Genomic DNA, 4,567 nt, shown 5'->3' on the forward strand with positions numbered 1-4,567 from the left:
ACTAAAATGTATGGTTGATTCTTCCCAAGCAGCAGAAGACTGACAAATGATGGAAAGCAAAGCTCACCTCTGATCTTTAATAAGCAAAGTGCATTCTTGTAGTTCCTTTTCATCTCCTTGGAACGTTGTTATGAAAATAATTCCCATAAAAAATACCAGAGGAAGTATCAAAGGAAACCTGTACTGCTGGGTAGCTCATTAGTCTATGGATTTGTCCATAAAACAAATAAGCAAGCAAACCACTAGACATGGTTATAATCAAAACTAGGCAAATGATGATGGTTTCTCCCTATTGCCGAGGGATAGGATAATACAGAACATTTAATCTGTACAGACACAGTCAAAAACAGAAAACCACCTTCAGGAACACAGGAAACAATTCTTTGAAGTCTGAACTTCAGTATTCATTCTAAAAATTCAGAAGGGACTGAAAAACAGATTTACAAAAGCACTGAAGAGTGCTTAATCAACCAGATGCATTACAGAACAATTAACATTAGGCTCTTTATAGTGGATTTACTGTTCCAGATATCCCCTTTTATAGCAAGCAATTATACTACTACCCTAAATGAGCTTTTACACTGCCCACTGATATTTATTTCTTTGATTTAACAAATCAGAGGAAGGTTTATGTACACATCACTGAAACTTTACTTTCTACAATATGGGATGACCATAAGACAATCTTCAAAGGAGTCTAAAGGCAGTTCTCCTAAACAGAATAGTTTCCTTTATTATCTTGATCTAGTCTACACCCCTTCAGAAAAAACAACAACTACAATTGTTTAAGCATGACAAGCAAAATCACCCAGAAAATTAGAAGTGTTCTTTTAAGCACAAATATAAACTGCACACACACTCTTTTAATAAGATGGAAGAACTGAGACCAGAGCTCACTTGTACCGGGATAATCACTGACTCACGTGCCATGAACAGTAGTTTAGGCACAGAAGTCATTCTAAGTGTACTGAGGAATTTTCCGAGAAAATGTTAGGAAAGTAGGACTGGAAAGTCATCCATTCCAGACCCCTGCTCAATACAGATGATTTCAAATGGACGAAAGCAGGGGTTTTCAACCTTTAACTACATACCCCTTCTGGTGGCAGTGGCCGGACACAAGGGGGGCGGAGGGCGGGGCTAAGGTGGGGGGGGCTCGCAGGCCAGCACTGCCACCTACTGCCCCGAACTGCTTTTCCATGGCCAGTCACACATGTGGCTCCACAGGCTGCTGACAGGCCTTGCACCTGGCCAAATCGCACACCACCCATCAGCAGCCCACAGAGTTGCACAAGTGACTGGCTGTGGAAAGCAGCATGTGGTGGTGGTGGCGGTAGCCGCCACCACGTGCAAGCCGCCCCGCCCACTGTGTCTGGCCAGCTGGGCAGCTCCTGTGTGGCCCGCAGAGGGGTGTCACTGCCCTCACCCCCCTGCTCCTGCTCCTGGGAGACGGCAGCTTGGGGTGGGGGGTGGCAACGGTGGCGGACATGTGCGAGCCTCTCCCACCTCACATCCATCCACAGAGGACTGCCTCCTCGCCATTGGCAAGGAGACAACCCCTGGAAAAGCATCACAGAGGGAGGTACCTAGCCAGGTTAGTCTGAAGGCAATTTTCAAGAGCAGGTTAGATAAAACCTTGGCTGAGACAGATGGTTTGTAAGGTGCAAATCTACCCTGCCTTAAAACCAAGTCAAAGATGCATAGTATAAGCTTTAAACAGTGAGCTTATTTCATCAGTTTCTCTACCCTGATTTCCTGCATGGAGGAGCCACTTCATCCAACAAGTCACAGTTCAGTATCAAAGACTGCCCCAAAGTGCTATCAGTTAGAATAGTAATGACACAGGCACTAATGGTAAGCCTACCAAGGAAAAAGCTAATTTGTGCCAACAAATGCAATGCAGCTATTCAGGCACACTGTTTGATCTTGAGTGACAATTTGATTTACATCAAAATATCCTCATAGCTGACTTCAGGGTGAAAAACAACAAGTATCTACCAGCCAAACATTTACTTCTTCCTTTGATGAATAATAGACATAAAATGGAAGAAAAGCGTTGAACCAGACACCCAAAGAGCAAAGGCGGCAACTAAAGCATATATATTTAAAAAAAACCCGAAAAACAAAACACCACCAAAACAAACCACTTTTGGCACCAAGAATATCTACACTTAGCTAGCATGCCTCTATCACTGGACCATTATAGAAGTAACTAGATATACTGCAACAGAAATGTGGTATGTATCAAAGATCACCTGTAATCTTTATATAACAAAGGGCTTTGTCCGTCTGTCCATAACATTCTTGAAGCACTCCGATCGATTAGTGAAACAACCAGAGTGCAGAGCACTGCCATGATAGCAGTGATGGACCTGGGGGTGGTAAATCAGGCCAGCAGCGCAGGCCTTGCCCCCCCCGCCCCCCAAATCCCTGCTGTCATGGCAGCACTCTGCTGCCTCCGAGGAGCAGGGCTGCAGGAAGGGGCAGGGGACGAGGCAAGCAGCGCTGGAGTGGTGGTGGTGCAGGGTGCTGGCAGAGGGAGACAGACGGCACGGTGGGGCAAGCCCCCCCCCGGCTCCTGGGTGGCAGCGGCATGGGGTGGTGGGTGCTCCATCCCCACCCGTCCCCCTCCCCCCCCATCATTCTTGATGGGCAATTGGTTAGTCGAGTACAGAAGACTGTGATGGAACCTCAAGAACAAATGATGAAGCACTACTGAAAGATTTGGAAATAAGGCAAAAATCCAGAGGGGTCAACACCTGCTCTGAATCTCTAGAAGGGAGACACCTGAAAAGTACTTTCACTCACTATGCTCAAAAATAGAAGCAACTGGCAATTTAAGTACTCAAAGATGCACATTTGTATGTTGACAGATTGGCAGACGGAACAACTGGGGGAAAAGGGCTGATGGCACAGATGGCTGCTGCCTCATTATATCTACAGAACCACTCTAGTCCAAATGGAAAACAAACAGTCTTAGCACTAAGGAGCTGAGACCAAGATTTAAAATCTCAGAAAAGTACATTCTCTTAGTTTAACTACAATTTCTTCAGATACCAATTCAAAAGGGCTTTGGAATATTAGCATGTGTGTTACCAGAAGATCAAAATGATCTCCCCCTTCCCATCCCACCCCACCCCCTGTTGGTCCCCTCATAGTTCTTTAATAGGGTCTACTGGCTAAGTAAGAACACATGAAAAACAAAATAGGTTTCTGCATATCACCCTGCTCCTTCATTTGTGAGAAAGAGCAATGCAACATCCAATTAATCATTAACCATTTGGAATACTCTTTTACATCTCACTATCAATCTTTAAAATTAATTTATCATCATGTCTAAGCTTTGGATTGATGCATGGAAAAACAAAAACAATACCCCAGCCCTATAGGTATAAATGTGTTATACTGGTCAAATTCTGAATGATTTTGATATCAAATACTTTAATGTTGAACATTTCAATGTTTCTGTATTTATAAAACTTCTAAAAGGTTGCATGACTATATTGTTGAAAATTAGTATATAGTCAGAAGTTCTAATGCCTATTCCATGATGATATCTTTGAACTTTAACTTATCGTTAATTAAAACTCTTAATGTGTTTATTTTTTAAAAGCATCTTAACATTTTTTTAAAAAGATTAAATAAAAAACTGCTTGAAATGAAAAACCTGTTTTTTTTAAATCATTGTTATCTACCCTGATTTGAAATTTAGCAATCATTCAAATGCTTAATGTTAAAACAAACATATTACTTCGGTTATTTTCCTCCTTCACTTTGACAGTGAACAATTTTATTATAACACGGTCTACTTTTACACTTTCATTTTTGCAAGATGCATTTAATTTTTCCTATAAAAGTTCAGTTTTTGTGCCTATAATGGGGCAGTTCAATATACACTTTGTTAAGCAGCCTTAAAATCACGTAAAAACAGGTTAATGACTCACTGTTGTAGTTTCTCTGCAAATATATACTGGGTGAAATCCTCCACTGATGGAGCAAAATACACAGCGTCTTTCAGATTAATGCCCTTCTTCTTAATATGCTCAGGGCTGTTAAACCTTAACACATAGAAGGGACGTGAAACAGGACCAAATATCTCAAATATCTGAAAGACAAAAGAAAATTATAGCCAATTTCAGGAAACTACTGAACTAAGAATTTCTCCTCTACAATTATGCGCTAAAACAATAACTGATATTATCAGGATTGTAAAAATATTCTAAAAATTACTAGATTATGTTTTAGAGCAATTCAAACACTTCAAATCAACCATGACCTGCAGGTTGAGATTTTGTATTTAAATAATTTTGTTTTATTTTTTGTTTATTATTCAACACAATGTTGTTAGTTTCCTCAAAAATTGCTACTGAAGAAGTCACTTTCCTTTCCCATTTCCTATTTAGCTGCCACTTACCAGCAGCTATTTGTGTAGGCAAGAGGGAGGCACTTTTGTGATATAGTTCCTCCACTCATCTCACTGCCTCTTCCACTGTTCACTTCTTGTACTCCTTCCAATCCTTCTACCTTAAGTCCTTTTCAAAATTCTGGTTCTTTTTTTTTTTTTTTTTTT

At 41.0% G+C, this 4,567-nt stretch overlaps 1 protein-coding gene across 1 annotated transcript in view; it reads right to left on the minus strand.

Moving 5' to 3' along the window:
• Positions 1 to 4,567, minus strand: part of NAF1 (nuclear assembly factor 1 ribonucleoprotein) — a gene marked incomplete at its 3' end in the record, with an annotated part of 104,888 nt that overhangs the window by 41,660 nt on the left and 58,661 nt on the right. Inside the window, exon 5 of the mRNA XM_019521734.1 lies at positions 3,942 to 4,102. Coding sequence (XP_019377279.1) covers positions 3,942 to 4,102 — 161 coding nt within the window. The remainder of the gene's footprint in view (positions 1 to 3,941; positions 4,103 to 4,567) is intronic.

Source organism: Gavialis gangeticus, unplaced genomic scaffold (assembly GCF_001723915.1).
Source record: "Gavialis gangeticus isolate Ggan-Ray unplaced genomic scaffold, GavGan_comp1, whole genome shotgun sequence".
Lineage (NCBI taxonomy): Eukaryota > Metazoa > Chordata > Crocodylia > Gavialidae > Gavialis > Gavialis gangeticus.